The 21,753-nt window shown below is 44.2% G+C and overlaps 1 protein-coding gene across 3 annotated transcripts in view; it reads left to right on the top strand.

Moving 5' to 3' along the window:
- Window positions 1-21,753, top strand: part of RFX4 (regulatory factor X4) — a 165,712-nt gene that overhangs the window by 104,743 nt on the left and 39,216 nt on the right. For all 3 annotated transcript variants that reach the window (XM_064283660.1, XM_023539153.2, XM_003405309.4), the window contains 5 exons: window positions 4,050-4,150; window positions 6,812-6,870; window positions 11,930-12,074; window positions 17,089-17,183; window positions 17,614-17,731. In XM_064283660.1, coding sequence (XP_064139730.1) covers window positions 4,050-4,150; window positions 6,812-6,870; window positions 11,930-12,074; window positions 17,089-17,183; window positions 17,614-17,731 — 518 coding nt within the window. The remainder of the gene's footprint in view (window positions 1-4,049; window positions 4,151-6,811; window positions 6,871-11,929; window positions 12,075-17,088; window positions 17,184-17,613; window positions 17,732-21,753) is intronic.

Genomic DNA, 21,753 nt, shown 5'->3' with positions numbered 1-21,753 from the left:
AGTATTCCATTGTGTGTATGTACCATAATTTGTTTATCCATTTGTCTGTTGATGGGCACCTAGGTTGTTTCCGTCTTTTTGCTATAATGAACAATGTTGCAGTGAACATAGGTGTGCGTATATCTATTCGTGTGAGGGCTCTTATTTCTCTAGGATATATACCAAGGAGTGAGATTGCTGGATCATACGGAACTTCTATTTCTAGCTTTTTAAGGATGCACCAAATCAATTTCCAAAGTGGTTGTATCGTTTTACATTCCCACCAGCAGTGCACGACCTCTCCAACATTTATTATTTTGTGTTTCTTGGATTAGTCCCAGCCTTGTTGGGGTGAGATGGTATCTCATTGTAGTTTTGATTTGCATTTCTCTAATGGCTAATGATGGTGAACACTTCCTCATGTAACTGTTAGCTGCCCGAGTGTCTTCTTTGGTGAAGTGTCTGTTCATATCCTTTGCCTGTTTTTAAATTGGGTTATTTGTCTTTTTGTTGCTGAAGTTTTGCAGAATCTTGTAGATTTTAGAGGTTAGACCCTGGTTGGATATGTCATAGCCAAAAATTTTTCCCCAATCTGTAGTTTGTCTTTTGATGAGCATAAGTGTGTGATTTTTGGGAGCTCCCAGTTACCTAATTTCTCTTCTGGTGCTTGTGCATTGTTAGTAATGTTTTGTATCCTGTTAATGCCATGTATTAGGGCTCCTAGCATTGTTCCTATTTTTTCTTCCATGATCTTTATCATTTTAGATTTTATATTTAGGTCTCTGATCCATTTTGAGTTAGTTTTTGTGCACTGTGTGAGGTATGGGAATTGTTTCTTTTTTTTTGCAGATGGATATCCAGTTATGCCAGCACCATTTGTTCAAGAGACTGTTTTGTTCCCCATTTAATGGACTTTGGGCCTTTGTCAAATATCAGCTGCTCATAGGTGAATGAATTTACGTCTGAGTTCTCAGTTCTGTTCCATTGGTCTATGTATCTGTTGTTGTACCAGTGCCAGGGTGTATAACAGTTTCTAAAATCAGATAGTGTGAGGCCTTCCACTTTGTTCTTCTTCTTCAGTAATGCTTTACTTGTCCGGGGCCTCAGGATTTGGCTCTTTATCCCAAGAATAGAGTGAAACCATTGCTTATTGCAGCAGCCCAGGTGACGGTTGATGGTAGCTTGGACCAGGAAGAAAAGGGAGAAAACTGGGTGAAGTTTAGAGGTAATTTAGAGATATAAAAAATTGCAGTGCTTGGAAATGGAAAGAGAGACAATTTCTGAGTCTCAAAACTGGGAACTCTAAAAGAGGGGCAGCCAGATATTATCAGCCTCATGATGTGCTGCAACTGACAGCACAAGGGTCATCTACAAAGTTTTCTTCCCTAAAAAATCGTAATTGAATTTAATTGAGTCTTTAGACCTAACTGCCAGTTTATAAGAAGCACTCAGGATACAGGAACGAATTAAATGGCACTACAAGGAAGTAATCAACCAAATCAGAATGGGGGGCATCCAGAGAGCAAATGACAATGATGTTGCCAATAAATCAATGGCATGAAATAGGATTAAAAAAAGACTTAAGAAATAGAACAATGCATATTATATGTTTTATGCAGTGTGTAGACCTTCTGTGGATCCTGATTCAAATAAACTAGAAGATGTCTTTGAGACAGAGAAACTTGAATACCAATATTTTAATGCTGTTTATTTTGTCAGGTATACTAATGGCATGGTGTGGATGTGGGTGTAGGTTTGTGTGTGTGTACACATATACATACTTATTTAGGCTTTCTAAAAAAAAAATTTTTTTTTTTTTTAGTAATGCATACAGAAGTTTTTAGGGGTGAAATGACATGACATCTTGGATTTGCCTAAAACGCTCAGGCCAAAAAAAGGGAGGGTGTGATAGATTAAGGAGTCCCTGGGTGGTGCAAACAGTTAATGAGCTTGGCAGCTAACCAAAAGGTTGGAGGTTCGAGTTCACCCAGAGGCACCTCAGACGAAAGACCTAGAGTGCTACTTCTTAAAAACTAGTCATTGAAAACCCCATCGAGTGCAGTTCTACTCTGACACACGTGGGGTCAACATGAGTCAGAATTGAATTGATGGCAACTGGTTTTGGTGATAAACTGGAAAAATGTGGTTAATTGTTGATGGTGGGTGATGAGTACCTGGAGCTTTATTATACCATTATGTCTATCTGGGGTTATGTTTGAAATTTTTCATAATAAAAAACTAAAAGCAAAAACTTCCTGGAAGGTGCAGTTGACATTGTAGGGAACACAAGATAAAGACTAGGTTTGGGTGGGGCGGGGGAATCCCATTTCCATTTCGATGTTGAGTTTGACATGCCTTTGGGACTTCTAAGTGGAGCAGGTGGTTGGTCTGGAACTCTGAGTGTGCTGGAGATATAACAGTGAGTATAGGTGGTGACTGAAGTTGTGAGCATTGAGAAACTACCCAGGGAAGGAATAAAGAATTATGAAAAGAGAGGGCCCACAGCTAGACTTGAAGAACTCAAGCACATAGTAGCCAGGTAGAGGGGAGTAACTTTCAAAAATGACTGAGGAGGAGCGACCAGAAGAATGAGTGGTCACAAATGCCCAAGGAAGAAAGTGTTTCCAAAAGGAGGAAGTGGGTAACAGAATGGAATGCCGCCAAGGAGTCCAGCCAGATGAGGAAAAAAAAAGCTTCCATTAGGTTTGGTGCCATGGATGAAGGTGACTGCCTGGATGAGAGCTGTTTAGGCAGAGGGACAGCAGTGGGCTGAAGAGTGAACGGGAGGTGAAGATGTCTATGAAGTGGAAGAGAAGGAGAATGGTAGCTTGAGGAGATATGGAATTGAGGAAAGAGTTTTTGCTTTTAAGGCAAGATATTCTTGAACACATTAAATGATGAGAGGAATGATCCAGTAGACAAGAAAAAGTTGAATATACAGGAGAAAGGACAGTCAATAATGTAAGAACCCTGAGAAGTCAGGAGGGGCTGGGATGGGGGTATGGCTTTGGACAAGAGGCGGCATTGCTCCTTCATTCTATTAGGAAGTGGGGGGAGATGATCAATGCAGGGAGAAGAATGTTGATGACATTTTTCCTTTGTGGTTTGTTTTCCCTGAGAGGTAGGAGGTATGAGGGTCTTGGAGAAGGTTGGAGAGAGTTGTAGAAAGGGGAAGAGTGAGTGACCAGAGAAACGCAGCAGGTGACTGTGGTCTGACAGGATAGAGTTGGTGGGAGACTGCACCAGGGCAGTGTAGGCAGTGTGGGTGGAAGGCAGGGACGGTGGGTGGTCAGCATGGGAGAGGTCCCTATGGCTGGCATGACCAAGGAGGACTTCATGGAGGAAACTGGACCTAGAGCTATGAGCAGCTGATTTTGATGGTCAGAGGCTGGAAATTGTGCTCAATGTCTTTTCAACTCCATATTCCCATCTCCTCCATCCCCCCACATCCACACTATCTCCCCTCCCACCCCAGACTGGGCCTTGACTGTCCAAATCTGATCTGGTTTAAAGGCCCTTACCAGGGTTGTTTGGGAATTTTAAAATATGCTGTTGCTTTCCAGTTCCTGCAAAGCAGCAAGCAGTTTGGTGAGCCCGAGCCCAGGCTGGGTAGGCAGGCATGGCCATGTGCTGCAAACAGAGCTCCTGCCCGGCTGAGGGGCTCAAACAAGACTGGGCTTTGGCAGCATGAGGAGGAGAGCCCAGCTGCAAAACGCTCTCTTGGGCGCATTACCCCCTGACTCCACCCTTACACAAAGCTCGGCAAAACCATGAAGGATCTCACTTTGCTTGCAGAAGTTATGGAGGCAGGCAAGCCTCTCAGTGGGCCTCCCCCGACACTGTGCCTCATGCATCTCCCTGGTCCACCAGCGCTTGCACCGGAGCGCATTCTACTCACGTTCTTCCCAGAAGCACCAGCTCTTCACAGGGCTTGGGTTGCCTGCAGTAGGCCTTTGCTGCTGTGGGTGGCACCTGACACCACTAGAGGAAATACAGCCCTCCAGGGGCCCATGAGGAGGACCGGGCGACACACCACACACACCCTTAACATGTATCATTTCTCTTTCTAGCTTAACTCAGGTGATCCGAAAGTTTGCCAAGCAGTTGGACGAGTGGCTGAAAGTGGCTCTCCACGACCTCCCAGAAAATCTTCGAAACATTAAGTTTGAATGTAAGTGCTGAAGTGGGTTTGGCAGCAGAGGGGAGGGGGGAATGACATTTTAAAACCAAACATTTTACACGGATTTTTAACAAGATAATAATAAAAATATCCACCATTTACCGTTTGCCCATAAAACACCAGGTATTATGCAAAGTACTTTACACATGATATCTCATTTAACCCTCACAAATGTTTACTATGGGTGGCACACTTCTCCTTTTACAGGAGAGGAAGCAGACTTAGAGAGGTAGCGAGTAGCAGGATCAGGATTTGTTCCCAGGTCTGTCTGTCCATAAAAAAAAAAAAAAAAAATCACACCTAAATTCGTGCTCATCACCACTATACTCCTTACTTCATTGAATCCTTACAAGACCTCTGTGGTGGAGGAAGGAGTATCCCTATTCTACTGATGAGGCTCTGAGAGGCAAAGAAACTTCTCCAAAGTCACACAGCCCCACAGCAAGTAATCAGGAGCCAGGAGTCAAATTTAGGCCTATCTGATGCCACAGCTCTGAGATTTCCACAAAGCCCCTGCCCACAAAATGGTGGTATTAGGAGACAGAAAATGGAGACAGAAAATGGCGTCAGGGGTTCAGGTACTTACTTCCCTGGCTAATTAGAAAGCCAAATTAATATTTCTCATAAGGGGCCTGGGACTGTGAATCTTTGCTGAGCATCACCACTCATTCCCCATAGTTTGTTCTGCCTGAAGAAACCACTTCTGTTTTTCTGTCAGATGGGCCTGTACTTCTGGCGCAACTTGTGTGCAAAGACTCGTTTGTCACTGTTAGACAAAGATGAAATGATTTTAAGCAAAAAAAAGTTTTGAGATATATGTTTCTTCAAGCCCCATTTGAATATGGCTCACTTTTTTTATTCTTGTCCAAAGTAAGAGCCAGCGAGGAAAACGAAGGAGATCAAATTACCTCCTCTCCACAGGCAAAGGGGGCCCTTTCAGACGTGCTTTGAGGCTGCCTGCAGGGCCCATCACCTATTGATAAAGCCTGCTTTATTTCACGGCTCTCAGTTCTTTTCTTTTCATGAGCACTAAATTCCACATCACAAAGTTAAAGAAAAAGTAATTAAGGGGAAGGATTAACGATTGATCAGCCTGGAAAATTAGAAGTTCATCTGCCCGCCCCCTCTACCTCATTCTTCCACCCCACGCCCTATTTTTCAAATCAAGCTGGCCCTGAGTCCAAATTAGAATAATCTGAGGGAAATTTCTAACTACTTGTTGACCAGTTCAGAAATTAATGAAAAGAATGCCCTTTGCCCATTTTAATTACGCTGATAAAACAAACCTGTCGAAAGTCAACAGTGAAAACAAACCTGTCGAAAGTCGACAGTGAGACCGCTCTGATTCAGATCACAGTAGAGGGTCTGGGGCAGAGCAGGAGAAAAATGTAGAACAAAAATCAAATCCATAAAAAAGTCCAGACTTACTTGTCTGATAGAGACTGGAGGAACTCCCAAGGCTATGGCCCTAAGATGCCTTCCAACAATGGAACTGAAGCCATTCCGGGAGACCACCTTTCAGCCAAACAATAGAAAGGCCTACAAAATAAACAATAATACCAGAGAGGAACCAACTCCTTAGAACAGTTAATTATATGAGACCAAAAGGGCAAAATCTGTCCAAAAGCAAAGATGAGAAGGCCAGAAGAGGTAGGGAAACCAGACAAAAGGTAATGGGGAACCCAGGGTGGAAATAGGGAGAGTTCTGACACATTGAGGGGACTGCAGCCAATGTCTTGGAACATTTGGTGTACAAATTGTTGAATGGGAAACTATTTTGCTCTGTAAACCTTCACCTGAAGCACAGTAAAACATTAAAAAAAGAAAGCAGTAAGGAAGTGTGTTGGACCGTCCATTTGTCGGGTACCTGGAGGAAACTGTTCTCCCCAGGGAGTTTAAGAATGCATTTGGATAATGTGTGAGGGGGTGGGGCAAACACCACCCCAAAGACCCTGGAAGAATGAAGATCTTGGGCAGGCACATGTCTGTTGGCTTCAAAATCCAAGGATGTAAGATCACTCCACTTCAGATGCTCAGTCTCTCTTTTAGTTTATGTCAGCGGAAGACAACAGGAGGTTTTTCTAATTGCAGTGAGCTTCAAAAACACATAAATAGATTATATGGTGAGCATATGGCAAAACAGCAGATTATGAGCATAGAGTCTCATTAATGCGCAGCTCAGTGTTTCATCTAGAAGCATCCCCTAGTACCCCATACCGCTGAGGCTCAATCACAGTTTCCCAGTAGAAATACTACATTTTAAAGGGGCTTCTTCAAAGCTCCCACTTGATTCCCACAATTATTTATGGGGAGAAGTGATTGAGCTTGCAATTAGCGAAATGAAAGACAAGTAAATAATTGCTTTTACTCATGGTTGATTGATGCCACAATTTCTCACACCTGTCAGGGTGGTGTGTGCATGCCTTTGAAACATGTACCCCAAATATCACCTTTAGGAAATAATTGTCTAAGTGCAAATGGGAGAACAAGGAATCCAATGCAGGGTTAGGCCAATGGGTGCATAAAATGGATTGGAGAGTAAGATACTTCAGGCAAATAAGGGAGCTACTCTTTGGAAATTTGTCCCTGGAAAATCCAAGGTAGGACCATAAGGCACACAAATATCTCAAACTAACTCTTTTCTTCTTGCAGTGTCGAGAAGGTTCTCCCAAATTCTGAGACGGCAAACATCACTAAATCATCTTTGCCAGGTAGCTGTCTTATGTTCCACATTTTTACCACTGCTGAGTCATTGCAAATGAAGGTCAAATCCAGAAAAGCAACTCCCTGTAGGACTTGGCCAGGGTATGGTTGGTAAACAGTACACTCTCACTATTATGTTGGATTTCTACAGATAAGGAATAAAAATAGCTAATCACTAAATAGTTTCAACAAAATTCAAAATTATTTCTGACATCAATTGTCCCTTAACCTTTCAGATATGTTCTAGGTGCACAAATTTGTGTTTCTCTTAACTTATATCAGGTTTTCTCTACCTCAATGTCTCAACCTATTGACATTTTGGGATGGATAATTCTTTGTTGTAAGGGCCTCTTATAGATGTTTGGTATCATCCCTGACTGACCTCTCCCCACTAGATGCCTGTCTTGGTTATCTAGTGCTGCTATAACAGAAATATCAGAAGTGGATGACTTTAACAAAAATTTATTTTCTTACTTTAGGAGGCTAGAAGTTCAAATTCAGAGCTCCAGGTCTAGGGGAAGGCTTTCACTATCTGCCGGCTCTGGAGGAAGGTCCTTGTCTCTTCAGCTTCTGCTTCCTTTGAGATCTCCATGTGTCTTGGCATCTATCTTACCCTATCTTTCTTACTTGCTCGCTTGTTTAATCTCTTTTATATAGGGTCGCTGTGAGTCAGAATTGACTCGATGGCAGCGGGTTTGGTTTTGGTTTTTATATCTCAAAAGAGACTGACTCAAGATATACCCTAAACTAATCCTGTCGCATTAACATAACAAAGACTGCCGATTCCTAAATGAGATTATAACCACAGGCACAAAACAAAACAAAAAAAAAACCAAACCTGTTGCCACTGAGTCAATTCCAGTTCATAGCAACCCTATAGGACAGAGAAGAACTGCCCCATAGGGTTTCCAAGGAATTGGAAGTGGATTCGAACTGCTGACCTTTTGGTTAGCAGCCAAGCTCTCAACCACTGTGCCACCAGGGCTCCACAGGCATACAGGTTAGGATTTACAACACATATTTTGGGGGGACATAATTCAATCTATAACAATGTCAGTAGTACCACCTCACTCCCACCGCATGAGTTGTGACAATCAATAATATCCAACCAACCCACCAACCAGTTGTCCTTGAGTCCACTCCTACTCATCTCTGTCAGAGTAGAACTGTGCTCTACTGGGTTTTCAATGGCTGATTTTTCGGAAGGAGATTACTGGATCTTTCTTTGGAGGTTCGTCTGGGTGGACTTGAACCTCCAATCTTTTGGTTGGCAGCCAAATGCTTTAACCACTTGTTACCACCCTGGTGTGTAGTGTTTAAGAGCTACAGCTGCCAACCAAGAGGTTGGCAGTTCAAATCCACCAGGCGTTCCTTGGAAACTCTATGGGGCAGTTCTACTCTGTCCTATAGGGTCGCTATGAGTCGGAATCGACTCAACGGCAGTGGGTTTGGTGTTTGGGTTTACCACCCAGGGACTCTAAGAATGTAGCCTGAGGGCAAAACCACCTCTGGCTGTGAACTACTGAGGTAAATGAGTCAAATAGACAAAGAGGATGACTTGTTTGTTGCTTCATTCAAAAGAGTTCAAGGCCATATGTTAAATATTTCCCCAAATGTGTTCATGTTTTCCAGAATTGTGTTATTTTTAGCACAAAAGTGGTATATGCTTACTATAAAAATTTTTTGAACATTTCAAAAGAGTATAAAATAAACAGTGAAAGATCCCACTCCATGCCCCTATCTCCTCCATGGTTATACCTTGGATATTCATAGAATTTGATGGCATAGGACTTTGTACTTCTATGTAATTTTGCACCTTAATGAGGGGAACTGAAGTCTGACTAGGCAGCCTGTCATCATTACATTAAAGTACTAGTTACCTTAAAGCAGAGGTGGCAAACTGGTGGACACAAGCCAACGCTGGCCCTCAGATGCACGGTGGTTATTGTTGACTTGCATATGTCCGAACTTTTTTTTTTTTTAAGTTGGTCTCTAACATTTAAAACTGGGAGATTACAGCTTTAGAGGAATCTCAGGGCTGCTACATGTCCCAGGACAGTAGTCAGCTGGATGGGCCATGCTCCTTTCCAGGGGCACTGTCCTCAGCGCCAGCACTTGGCCCACCTCACTCATATATGTCACTGGCCTGCCCCTTCATGTGTTTGGGTTTGCAAGCTCTCCCTTAAAGTGCTGTTGGTTCTAGGTTGGTGCTGGTTACTCAGGGTCAAGGTAGGAAGTAGGAAGGCCTAAAGAAACGTTCTAGGCCAAGACTGGGAAGTATAAGACTCCACCCCATACACCTCACTGTTCCTGTCCAGCCCCTGACATTAATGTTGCAAAGGGTGAAACCAGAGGCAACCCTCCCAGATTCACACACCTGGCGCAGAGCCCACACCTGGACACTGTTCTGAGAGGGGAGCTAGGATCTGACAGTTTTTTCAGGGAAAAAAAAGGAGCGTTTGCAAAACAAAGAAACTGCTGTGTTCCCTGGGGGCCCTTGCCCAGCTTGGCCTTCAGTTTCTTTCTCTAGTTTGGGAGAACCTATTGAGTCCTGTTCAGGAGCCTAGCCATGGTTTTGGTGCCTCCTTTGGGGCTCAGCAGTTTAGGAAAAGCCTTTGCTTCTTTAGCGCATGTATATATGTGAAGGCAGCTACATGCATGCTGACACCCACTGTGCATGTGTGCGCACATACGCACATATACTTCCTCCCCACTTAACCACACAAAGACAGTATGTAGTTTAATCAGCACGAGCCACCTCTGCACTCTCACTAGACAGCTTTCAGACACTTTCCCACTGTGGGCTGGAGTTAGCACTGGGAATAAAGCACCAGGGAACTTAACAAAACACCCCAGCTTTCCTGACCACACACAGTGCACGACACCCCAATGAAAACTCGCCCCCAAATACTCAGACCCAAGATCCAAGGCCTTTCAGATACACTAAGCAAAGACCTTCACATTCACATCTCATTCATTCCAATTCCACAAAAAATTTTGAGCGCCTACTGTTTGAGTTGGAATCGACTCGATGGCAACAGGTTTGGGTGCTTTTTTTGGTTTACTGTGTGCCAGGAGCCCTGGTGGCACAGTGGTTAAGAACTTGGCTGCTAACCAAAAGGCCAGCAGTTGGAATCCACCAGCCTGCTCCTTGGCAATTCTACTCTGTCTATAGGGTTGCTATGAGTCGGAATGGACTTGACGGCAACCGGTTTTACTGTGTGCCAGACGCTATGCTTAGTGGTACCTGACCTCAACGTAAAAAAAAAAAGTTGACAAAACAAAACAAAAAATTTAGTGATAAGTGTGTTATGAAAGAAACAGAGTGGAAATGGAGAACAGGGCATTCAGTCCTCTTTAGATAAAGTGGTCAGAGAAAGCCTCTCCAAGGATGTGACATTCAAGCTGAAGCTTTCATGATGGTGTCCAGGTGGGGTGTCCAGGTGAGGTGGGGCAAAGAGTGTTCCAGACAGTGGGGACACCGTGTGAAAGGCCTTGAGGGGTCAGTGCAATCACTACAAAAAACACCATCTGAATGACACAGTCACCTTTATTAAACTCTTACTCGGTGAACTACACTTTTCAAACATTATCTCATGGAATCCTCAACAGCAGCCCCCCTTAAGAGGTAGGTACTACTACAACCCCATTTTATAGATCAGGAAACTGAAGTTAGGAAACATGTATTTGCTGGCCCCAAATTAATCAACTGGTCAGCAGCAAGGCCAGGATTTGAATCTGGTATATCTGGATCTAGAGGAGCCCTGGTGGTGTAGTGGTTAAAGTATTCAGCTGCTAGCCAAAAGGTCGGTGGTTTGAACCCACCAGTGGCTCCTTGGGAGAAAGATGTCGCGGTCTGCTTCCGTGAAGATTTACAGCCTTGGAAACTCTAAGGGGCAGTTCTACCCTGTCCTACAGGGTCGCTTTGAGTCAGAATCGACTTGACCGCAGCAGGTTTTATGTTCAAATCTGGAACCCCTTACCTTCACAATTAGCTGTTTTTATTGTTGTTAGAGGCTAACCCGACTCATGTATCCTAGGCCTCTGTGGCCTTCGGAGAACACTTCAAAGAGTTCTAAGATTAGTAAAGTGAGAATCTACCTCTGCTCAAACAGTCTGGGCGTGACAAGGGGCTGTCAGTAACAAGGGGCTGTCAGTAGTTGCCTTCATCTGGAAATTCACAAGCATTCTCCAAAACAAAACCCATTGCATCAAGTCAGTTCTGACTCATAGTGACCCTAGAGGACTGGAGAACTGCCCCACAGGGTTTACAAGGCTGTAAATCTTTACGGAAGCCAACTGCTACGCAAGGAGAGGCTGGTGTGTTTGAACCTTGACATTTCGGTTAGCAGCCGAGTGTAAAACCACTGCGCCACCAGGGCTCCTTTCACAAGCATTAGGAGGCTTATACTGTCCACTTGTATCTGAAATCTTTATTTGATTGAAGACATTTTTGAAAGCATGCAAGAAAAGGAAGTAATCCTGGAAATGTTTTTCCTCATTTTCATCAGTATTGCTGATATTGCTCCAACTTGTAAATTCAAGTTCTATTAATGAGGGTGTGCTTCCACAGTTAAAAAAAAAAAGTGTGTGTGTGTATATGTGTGTATTATAAATGTATCATAGTCCAGGGCAGCAGAAACATTCCTGAATCTCAGCCTGTCACTTATCAGGTGCTAGAGACACACAGGTTATTAAGCACAGAACTCCCTTCCCATGAGCTGCCATCAGAAAGCTGACAGATCTCTGGGCTTCATCCCATTGTCCCATGCGGTCAAGACCAAAGGGACGAGAACAGCAAGGCTTGGTCTGGTCTGGGCCACCTTGGCAGTTTCTTGTTGAGAAAAGACGTGAGGAAGGAGCCACAAGATAAAACAACGATCGGGTCTTCTGAGTTATAGAGTGAGCTGCTGATTTCCTGAAATTGTGTTTTCCTTGAGTTTCAAAGTATTGTAGTTTGCGAAATACCAAACCCAGATCCATTAAAGAGTCATAAAAGGAAAATAAAGTGAAAGAGCTTTAATCTAACAGCCCACGAGCTGATGAGTTGGTCAAATTGGATTACAGGCATCTCGGACAGTGATCCACAGTGCAGACATCACCTTCCAAATGCTGGAGGACTGGAGGAACGTGGACCTGAACAGCATCACCAAGCAAACCCTTTACACCATGGAAGACTCTCGAGACGAACACCGGAAACTCATCACCCAGTGTAAGATGTTCCGCCAGGGATTGTGTCCTTCTGTTTTTTTTTTTTTTTAAAAAAAAAACCTTGGCAAATATTTCAATGGCATTCCTACCCTGTCCCCCTCCCAGGATTCCCCTTCTGTTAATTGATTTAAGGGGACATATGTCAACATTGCTGGGGAAAAAGGTTTCTGTACAATTGGGCAGCACACGGTGTCACACAAAAGACCCCACATGTGACCCTGAATGCCAAGCGTAGTTCCATGGAGGTGGCATTAAAAAAAAAAAAGTGGGAACAAAAGCTTATTGCCTCTCTCAGGGTATGTCAGCCTGGAGTCAATGGATACAATGCATATTTTTCAGTGGAGGGTCTCACGAGTCAGCCCACCTATTGCCACATGAATCTTTCAATCTCATTAAATAAGATGTCTGAGAAGGAGGTGGATGGTGATTTGCTTCTGGGGACATATGTTCATGTCCCGTGGCCAGACTGTAGGTATACTGCTCCAGATATCATCCTGATGTGGTCAGGTTGCTTATCCTTAGCAGTAAAGGAGCACAAGAGGGCCAGAGAACACCACCCTTACCAGCACATTTCTGCTAGTCCTCAAATGCTGCTGTCCAGGGTGTCTCCCAGCCCAGGGACCGTGGATGTACATCTGTAGGCCACATCCTTACTTTGGTCAGCCTTCCTTTCCCTGGAAGCAGGAAAGCCAGAAAGGTGAGTCAGCATGCCTTCCTCCAGCTCTCAGACAAGGTTGGCGCTGAGAGCATCTCCCAGGAATGTGCCAGCCGCTGCACCTTCACCTTCCAAATGCGGTAAGTCCCAGGATCGTGAGAGTGGAAGTGGCATGTTCAGGGACCTGCAGAGTGGCCGTCCCACCCTATTCTGAAAGCCCCAGTCCCCTCAGATTTCCAGTATATGCCTTCTACACTGTTGTCTTGAGGGAAAACTTTCAATCAACCTAAGTACATGGTTCTTAGAAGCAAATAAAGTTTCCTAAGATGTTCCTAGGAGCCCTGGTAGTGCAGTGGTTAAAGTGCTCACCGAAAGGTCAGTGGTTCTAACCCATCAGCCACTTCGTGGGAGAAAGATGTGGCGGTCTGCTGCTGTAAAGATTACAGCCTTGGAAATCCTATGGGGCAGTTCTACTCTATACTATAGGGTCACTATGAGTCAGAATCGACTCAACAGCAGCAGATTTTGTTTTTAAGATGTCTTTAATCGAGACTCTTTCCTGCTATGCTCTTTTCAAAAGCAAATGGACATATATATAGAAATTGTGGAACTGGTGTATGTTCTTCTGTGTATGTTGTCAACAACAACAAAACATAAATATTAAAAAAAAAAAAGAAAGGCAAACGGACAGATGATGTGTTTGACCCTGTGGACCTTCCCTGAGACCTCTTTCCTGGTAGATCATAGGGCTGACCTCAGGCTCCTATTTCTTCCTTCGTGGAGGCCCCCAGGCTTTCCCTGGATTCCAGGGCTCCCTGTCATCATTCCACTCCTTAGGTTCTTCTCTAGGGCTGTCCCCAAGTGGCAGCCAGTGCCCCAGTTCCTCCCCTTCTTGCTGTCTCCACTCATTTCCCCTGTTAAGAGTTTTAGTGCTAATCACTAAAATAATCGTTCAGCATCCAGACTGCCTATTCTATGCTAGGTCCTGTGCAGACCTCCCCACACATTATCCCATTTGATCTCCACATCAACTACACCAGGAAGATACTCTTATCACTCCCATTTGATAGATGAGGAAACTCAGCTTCAGAAAGCCAGGAAACTGTACCCAAGGTCACACTGCCAGTAAGGAGCAGGGCTGGACCTCGAACCCAAGTCTCGTTCCAGTTTCACGACCAGGCACCAGTGCTGCTCACTTTACAGAGAAAATAACAAAATGGGGGCGAGTTACAGAGGTTCCTGGATCGTTCCAAGTTCTCACAATCATGCTTCCTGTTCTCTTTTCCCCACTCCCTGCTAGAAGATGAATGGAAAGCCAGGATCTGAGCACCCTGGTAGCGCTAGCTGGTGCCCCCTGGGCCTCATGTCAGCCAGGTGTAGCATGGGTGTCCCATAATGTCGTGGAGGGCCAAACAGATGAATGGAAACCCAGGATGATCTGACTTCCTGGTTCTGCTAATCACTCCGAGCAGCGTTACACTCAGCTCTCTTCTCCCCTCCATGTGGACCAGACTCATAGGGAAAAATAGTCACCATTATTTGCTTTAGAGGCCAGGCTCCAAGCCTCTGCTGGAGCACCATCAAGGAAAAAGAACCATTTGGGGCTTCCCTCTTCAAGTTCCCTTCAGGGCAGGGCAGAATGGTGCCCTCTAAGCTCTGATAGTATTCTTCTTCTAGGGGAAAGAAGCGATATGGTTCTTTCCAATCCAGGTGGTACTTATTGAATCCCTGCCCTGGGTCAGGCACTGTGTTAGATGCTGGGCAAAGAGCAGTGAATAAAATGGTCAGTGCCCTTCCCACATGGAACATAGAACTAATGGCAAATCAGAAGTTGAACAAGCAGTTTACAAATGTGTTGCATCTTCCCAAAGAGGACAATGCCATGTGATACAGTGCTGGGAAGACAGGGATTAAGAAGGGACCAAGCCTGAAGGCAGAGGGTCTGCCGGCAGAGTGTCATCCCTGCACCTCCCAACCAGGCAGCTGGGGATGTCCCTGATCACAGAGTGAGTTGGACTAAAGGTTGCTTTGAGCAGGGCAAGGGGCACCTGTGTGCTGCACTCTCCTTGCCTTAAACCAGTGGACAAGTCTGCAAAACTCTTGCTCTAATAGATTACCATCACATCAGTGAGGTACATCCCTGCTGGGAACGCTTGCCTTACCTTAAATTAAGAAGTACGTTGTGGGACTTGAGGGTGCTGATTAGAATAAGCGTTAAACAGTGCTGTGGTAGGAGCATGGGTTTGGGATGCCCAACAGACCTTGATTTAAACCCTGGCTGTAGTGCACTGTGACCTGGGTTATCATATCTGTAAATGGGGATAATGTCCAGGGTTAGGAAGCCCTGGTGGTGTAGTGGTTAAGTGCTATAGCTGCTAACCAAAAGGTTGGCAGTTGGAATCTACCAGCCGCTCCTTGGAGACTCTATGGGGCAGTTCTACTCTGTTCTATAGGGTCGCTATGAGTCGGAATTGACTCAACGGCAACAGGTTTTGGTTTGGTGCAGGGTTAAATTAAGTGAGATGGGTGTCACATTCCTGGTACACCGTGTAGCACTAGTACAGTGCAGTGATTTAGAGGTAAGCACGTGAGCGATTCTGGCCTCTGCCATTCATTAGCATGAAACCTTTAGAAGGTTACTGATCTACGAGTGTGATGTTTTCTTATTTCTCAAATGGGGGATAATAACAGTACCTACCTTCCTGGGTTGGTCATTCATTCGACCAACAGTTAAGCAACCTTATAGGTGCCAGACACTGTTGTAGGTGCTGGGGTAAAACGGCAAACACGACACATGCCCTCGTGACATTCACATTCTCGGGCTTGTCGTAAGGTTAAACAAGCACGTCTGTGTAAAGCCTCCAGAAGGGTGCCTGGTGCATGGCAAGCGCTCAGCAAACGTTAGCTGCGAGCAGTGTTATCACCACCATCATCATCATCATTGTCATCATTCAGTGCAGCATAGTAGCTTAAAAATGCAGACAGTATTATGAAGAGTGAAAGAACACTAAAGAGAAGTTCAGCGACCTGAGTTCCAGTCCCTGCTCTGTCACTAATTGAGTGGATCATTTAATCTTTAGACATAGCTTCCTCATCTATAAAACAAGGGAGATCAACTAAATAGATGTTTAATGCCCCTTCTCCTTCTAAACCTCTTGTTGCTGTCTTCAACTGAGTAAAACAGAGTGGCCCAGTCCTGTGAAATGGGAGAATCAAAACTGCTCAGACAAAAGAAAACAATAGGAATGTACAGATCTGGAATTATGGTTTTATTTTTGGAGCACTATATATAAAAACAAAGATGAATGAAAAGAGATTGTTTCAAATTGGAGATAACCACAGATATGGTTCTATTTTCTAGGGCACTTCTTGATTCAGTTATCTGACTTGCATCTGAAGGCAGGTTGTAAAATGGTATGATTATCCATCCCCTTTTGACTAATAAGGAAACTTAGGGGCAGAGAGATTGCTTCATCTATTCAGCACCTACTCTATGCTCAGCACTGAGAGGCTGGTTAGGCCCCTTGCCCAATATATCTGTAGTCCAGAAACATTTGAATGATCAGTTATGCCCTACCTCTGGGTAAAGAGCAAGAAAGCAGCAATGCCTCTGCCCATTCATTCATGCAAGCATTTATTGGATAATAGCTCTACTGCAGATAATGCACTAGATAATGAAGATCACACAAAACTAGTGGGAAGATAGAGATATGAGCACACATGTACGTGCATGAACACACACACACACTCCTAACTATAGAACAGTGTTACTAGTGCTATAATAAAGGTCGCATACAGTTGGCAGTTCAAATCCGCCAGGCGCTCCTTGGAAACTCTATGGGACAGTTCTACTCTGTTCTCTAGGGTCGCTATGAGTTGGAATCGACTCGACGGCACTGGGCACTGGGTACAGACAATAAACTGCCCTGGGAGCACAGAGGAGGAGTGATCAGTTCTGCTGGAAAAGGGCATGCATAGGACTAAGAGGATTTCACATAAGAGCCATTTCAGCTGGTCCATGAAGAACCATACAGAGAGAAGGAGAGTACAGATGGTGCAAGCAGAAAGAAGTACCTGAGAAAAGGCCTAAGGCTATGAAAAAGCAGAGCTTTTGGGGAAGCAGGGCTTGCCAGCAATCTGGGGTGGCCCAAGCTTAATGTGTTTGCAGGAATGGAAGATGAGCCTGTGAAGGTAAGTTAGGGGATATTTTATAGTCCTGAATGCCCTGCTAAGACTTTGGAGTTTTATTCTATAAAATAAATTGTATTTCTTTGCCTTTTTAAGATGTATCTCTGTTTAAATACAACTACAGTGTAAAAAAAAAAAAAAAAAAATCTTGTGTGGGCTTCTCTGTTGACAGTGTACCAGGAGTTTGACCATCTCTTGGAGGAGCAGTCTCCCATTGAGTCGTACATTGAGTGGCTGGATACCATGGTGGATCGATGTGTCGTGAAGGTTGGTAAGCTGCGGCTGCAGTCCACCACTCCCCTTTGTGAACATGTGGATAATATGGAGCCCTGCTGTGAGCTATCAGAATGTTCCTCAGCAGCCATGGAGCCCTAAAGTTCTCATGAGAGGTCTGATGGTAGTGGTTGGGGTGGGGGGACTGAGAAGGTGGAGGTAGCAGTTGGCAGGACTCTGAGTCTCCCACCCCTGATTCAACCAGATCAGTGTCTCTCATTGTTTGTGTATATTGGGGCTCTGTATAATATTTCATTCTTTAAAGTGTATTTTTGCCACTAAAAACAAAAAGTCAAAAACCATTGCTTCAGAGCATTGAACTTGGAGACCCGTAAGTAAGCCTTCCTGTCATTTTCCAAGGAGACAGTAATAAATGAAAGGTCAAGTCAGCCACTATTAAAACTATTCATTCACTTTCTTGTAGGTTGCTGCCAAGAGACAAGGGTCCCTCAAGAAAGTAGCCCAGCAGTTCCTCTTGATGTGGTCCTGTTTTGGCACAAGGGTGATCCGGGACATGACTTTGCATAGTGCCCCCAGCTTTGGTAAGGCTACTGGAGCCCCACCCCACCATCACCACCACCACCACGTCCAAACACTTTTTCCCTAGGCTCTGTTAATCAAGCCCACCTCTCTGAAGTCGGCATCAGTCTTACTTGCTGTTTCTGAGGCCACAAGGACATCACCCTGAAGCACATCTGTTCTGGGGGACACGAAATTGTTAGGATTTTCAGGGAGAAAGATGACATGGCATGCTAAAGGTTAAATACATAAATCTGAAAGTGAGGGGTTCGTACACAAATAGTATACCATTTGAGTTTAAAAGAGGAATAAAAGCAGTGGCTGTGCTTCCCTTTTGCCAGATGTCCCCAGCGGTTGCTTCCACGGGTCCATCTTGCAGAATTCCATAGCTGTGGCCTTCCCAAGACAGGGAGGGGCACACGAAGACACCTCTATTTGAACATTTGCAAATGGCTTGATTGACACCCCAGTGGTGCGTAGACTATCTATAAAGTTTTCTTAAAAATCTAGTCAGCTTCCTAGAAGACAGCTGTCTTAGTCATCTAGTGCTGCTAATACAGACATACCACAAGTGGATGGCTTTAACAAACAAAAGTTTATTTTCTCACAGTCTAGTAGGCTAGAAGTCTAAATTCAGGGTGTCAACTCTGGGGAAAGGCTGTCTCTCTGTTGGCTCTGGAGGAAAGTCCTTGTCATCAGTCTTCTTCTGGACTAGGAGCTTCTCAGGACAGGGACTCCGGGTCCAAAGGACATGCTATTCTCCTGGCTCTTGCTTCTTGGTGGTATGAGGTCCCCATGTCTCTCTACTCGCTCTTCTCTTTTAAATCTCAAGAGATTGGTTCAAGACACAGTCTAATCTTATAGCTTGAGTCCTTCCTTATTAACATATCTGTGCTAATCCCATTTCATCAACATCATAGAGATAGGGCTTACAACACACAGAAAAATCACATCAGACGATGAAATCATATAATACCAGGAATCATATGTGGACAATCACATAATACTAGGAATCATAGCCTAGCCAAGTTGATACACATATTTTGGGAGGACACAATTCAATCCATAACAAGGGTTTTTGCATTTATTTCCCTTTTTGTTTTACTGACCCCTTGGATTTCCATCATCTCCAGGAAACATCCCCACCCCAGCTCCTCTCTACTGCTTTTTGATGTAATAGGACCAGAAACCTCTGCCCACAGGGGTGCCTGGAATGGTCTGTTCTGGCAGCAACCTGATCACTGTTTCCAGATGGATGCTAGGCTTTACTGTGGGACACAGTTTTCTATTTTTTTACTGGAAAGGAGTATGCATTGAGGCCAGGTCACCATTAGCAAAGTTAGGTGGGACTTCAAGGCATTCTCCAGACATCAGAAATCTCAAAACACTTGGGCCTCCATTTCCTAGGCATTTCAGCAAGGGCTGTTGGTAAATTTTCTGGGTAATTGCTTCAGTTCTCTGTTTTACTTTGCAAGTAGAAATGTAGTTTCGTTTCTCATTATCTCCAATTAAGCCAATCAGCTCTAGGGTTTTTGCTTTGGGTTTAATTTGACACTTTTCCATCTAGCTTTTTAAGGTCTTGTCACCATTTTCCAGTTGTGCTATACAACAAAGTGAATATGTGGTGAAACAAAGAAGGCAGTATTTTTTCTAAACAGCGCTGTCTGTGAAAGACTGTGTTTGCCCCGTTGGAGAAGTGTTTTGTTGTGGATTTCTTTACTCTTTGCATTGGGAAGTTCTCTGAACCTGCCTGCACCATGGCTACGCATGGAACTTGTTTTTGAGCTGTATATGGGAATGCTCTGGTGACTGCTACCTGGGCAGTGCCATCAGGCGTGGCATTTTGATGACTGCCAGCTCAGCATAGTTAGTGTTAGCACATGTTACCTCTAGCTCTGGGAAGACCATTCGTGCATAACTGCTTTCAGTTAAGTGAACGGTTGAAAAAACTTGAGATGTTTTTCATTGCTTCAAAATCAAAGAATTAACGGTATCTCACACATACACACAGAGTAAGCATCCACTCCTTGCTTTATCCCTATTCTTCAATTTGCTGATTCTTACACTGACTGTATACTATCAAGTACCTTTCATTAGACAGGAAAAGCAATCTGCTTTGCTGTATACTTTGAAGTTCATTTGTTCTTAGTAAGTCACCAGTCAGAGCAAGAAAGGAAGTGTAGACAGTAGAATCGTTAGGGTTCTATGAATGGTTTAGACTGATTACTAAGAAAAATGGCTCCTTAAAATGTATTTCTTCCTTTTTGAACGACACACTATTTTAAGTCATACTGGAAACTCCCGCAAATGGCGAAATATGGTCGCAAGCCTTTTAGAAAAGAAAGAAAGCGATATTAACCCAGTTTCACTTTTACAGTATTTTTCAGTCCTGAAAGGGTGAAAATAATACCTGTCTCCAAGACCTTTTAGCAAACACTCTGCAGTGGTCCTACTCATCTGACGCATTGTTGAGTTTTGCAGCTTGGGGTGACAGGCGAGTTGAAAGAATTTGCGGCAGACAAAAGCTCAGCTCCCCCTCTCTGCCTGTATGTGTCAAAGACACAGTTGGTGGTTGTGTTTGGGTCATGTGTTCCTTGTATGAAAACAGCTAATTAGGAAAAAGAGCCCTCTGTTCCCTGGCCCCCTCCCCCAACCGCAGGGGCCAGCTCTATCTATCTTATCACTCCCACACGATCCTTGTCGCTGTGAATGGGTGCAGGGTTTGTGTGTTAGCCTAGCTGGCTGACCATCACAATGATCCCGTGGGGGACTCTATCACCTCTTCCCAGAACAGCCTCTTTCAAAGATAGTTGACTCCTTTCTTCGCCTTAATTCCTTTTCACTCCTTTCTCCCTAATTCCTTTTCACTGAAAAAGCCTATGCTGTGAACTAAAGTAGCCAGACTTTCTTTCTCTGCCGCTGCAAGCGGCGGTCTCTAGCAAAATTAGTCAGCAAAGGTAGGCGAGCAGGCAATGAACTTTCAATCCGAACAGAGCTGAGTGCATGAAAGTTTCCATTAAAAAAAAAAAAAAAAAGAAAGAAAAGCAAATAAATTTTCTACTGACAGATCTGACTTCAGTTCATATGATACCTGGGTCCCAAGTTAGTGCTGGCACTTTGACCCTTCACTCTGTTTTCACCAAATGTCCATTTATTTCACAGTTAGGAATGGTCTAGAAGGGGACAATAGTTCCAGGAAGCACTTTGGCATAGAACAGTTTGAAAAGCAGGCCCAAGTTTGACAGCCGATGGGGCAGGATTACACACCATTGCCCATGTTTTCCCTTTTTTACATGCTTGTTTTCTGGCCTAGCATCAAAGGCTCACCCATTCAGGCAGGCCTGAGAGGCCACATGGGCATTGGTCAAAGAACAGCACCAGCTGAAGCAGGCACAATGAAGGAGGGATGGCTCTGAGCCCTCCAGCCTGCATCTCCACACTCAGATGTCCTGGCCTGGCCCTCCTTTACACAGAGTCTGCTAAGATGCAGGGACTTGATGTTCACACTCATTCAGGCCCCCATAAGCACTTGCTGAAAGTGAAGAGGACTTGAAGCACTTACTGATAAAGATCAAAGACTAGAGTCTTTGGTATGCATTACACCTCAACATAAAGAAAACAAAAATCCTCACAACTGGACCAATAAGCAACATCATGATAAACAGAAATTACTGAAGTTGTCAAGGATTTCATCTCACTTGGATCCACAATCAATGCCCATGGAAGCAGCAGTCAAGAAATCAAACGACATATTGCATTGGGCAAATCTGCTGCAAAAGATCTCTTTAAAGTGTTAAAAGGCAAAGATGTCACCTTAAGGACTAAGGCGTGCCTGACCCAAGCCATGGTGTTTTCAGTCATCTCATATACATGTAAGAGTTGGACAATGAATAAGGAAGACTGAAGAAGAATCGATGCATTTGAATTAATGGTGTTGGCAAAGAATACTGTATATATCATGGACTGCCAGAAGAACAAACAAATCTGTCTTGGAAGAAGTACAGCCAGAATGCTCATTAGAAGTGAGGATGGGCAGGCTTCGTCT

This window comes from Loxodonta africana, chromosome 4 (assembly GCF_030014295.1).
Source record: "Loxodonta africana isolate mLoxAfr1 chromosome 4, mLoxAfr1.hap2, whole genome shotgun sequence".
Classification (NCBI taxonomy): domain Eukaryota; kingdom Metazoa; phylum Chordata; class Mammalia; order Proboscidea; family Elephantidae; genus Loxodonta; species Loxodonta africana.
The sequence above is the reverse complement of the archived record's forward strand: the minus strand, read 5'-3'. Positions and strand labels throughout refer to the sequence as shown.